At 39.9% G+C, this 964-nt stretch overlaps 1 protein-coding gene across 1 annotated transcript in view; it reads left to right on the top strand.

Annotated features, from left to right (window-relative positions):
• The window catches only part of LOC104743093 (kinesin-like protein KIN-UB), a 5,018-nt gene that overhangs the window by 1,204 nt on the left and 2,850 nt on the right, over positions 1-964 (top strand). Inside the window, exons 4-6 of the mRNA XM_019235394.1 lie at positions 51-236; positions 318-539; positions 651-815. Coding sequence (XP_019090939.1) covers positions 51-236; positions 318-539; positions 651-815 — 573 coding nt within the window. The remainder of the gene's footprint in view (positions 1-50; positions 237-317; positions 540-650; positions 816-964) is intronic.

Genomic DNA, 964 nt, shown 5'->3' with positions numbered 1-964 from the left:
TTTTTGTTTATTCATCTGAATTTACTTTGATTACCACTACTACTTTGTAGAGTGTTCTTGAGGGTTACAATGGAACTGTCATGGCCTATGGTCAGACCGGTACTGGCAAAACTTTTACCCTTGGAAGATTAGGAGATGAAGATACTGCTGCTCGTGGTATCATGGTTCGTTCCATGGAAGATATCATTGCTGGCACTTCCCTTGACACTGACTCTGTCTCTGTCTCTTATTTACAGGTTTTCTTTCTTTTCTTACATTGTTTGTTTCCTCACTTACTACTACTTTGCATTAGACACTAACTCTCTCTCTATCTCCAGCTTTATATGGAGACCATCCAAGATCTCCTAGACCCATCTAATGACAATATTGCTATTGTCGAAGACCCCAAAACTGGAGATGTCTCCTTGCCTGGGGCAACCCATGTAGAGATCAGGAACCAACAAAATTTCCTTGAGCTCCTCCAGCTAGGGGAAACACATAGGGTTGCAGCCAATACAAAATTGAATACTGAATCTTCTCGAAGTCATGCAATTCTCATGGTAATTCACTTCTGTTTATCCTTCCCAACTTTTGAGACATTATATTTTGATATACCGTTACGTTCATCTCTATTGTTATCTTGAGTTGATGCATGATCAATAATAGTTCAGGTACATGTCAAGAGGTCGGTGGTAGAAAACGAGGATCCGGTCTCAACTGAAACGGAGAACTCATCTCACTTTCTCAGACCATCAAAACCATTGGTTAGGAGAAGCAAGCTTGTTCTAGTTGATCTTGCTGGTTCTGAACGTGTTCACAAGTCTGGTATAAACCTCTAATAATCAATTGACATAGCTTGTCAAAGCTCTTTGTACTCAGCAGATTCACTCATTTCTTCGTTTTCCCTCAATGAAAGACAGTATCAGTTACTAACACATTTCCTACTTTTCCTATGATGCTCTGTAAGATTCCACCTTTTGGGTGT

The sequence above is a fragment of the Camelina sativa genome, chromosome 14 (genome assembly GCF_000633955.1).
Source record: "Camelina sativa cultivar DH55 chromosome 14, Cs, whole genome shotgun sequence".
Classification (NCBI taxonomy): domain Eukaryota; kingdom Viridiplantae; phylum Streptophyta; class Magnoliopsida; order Brassicales; family Brassicaceae; genus Camelina; species Camelina sativa.
This window is presented reverse-complemented; position numbering and strand designations above follow the sequence as displayed.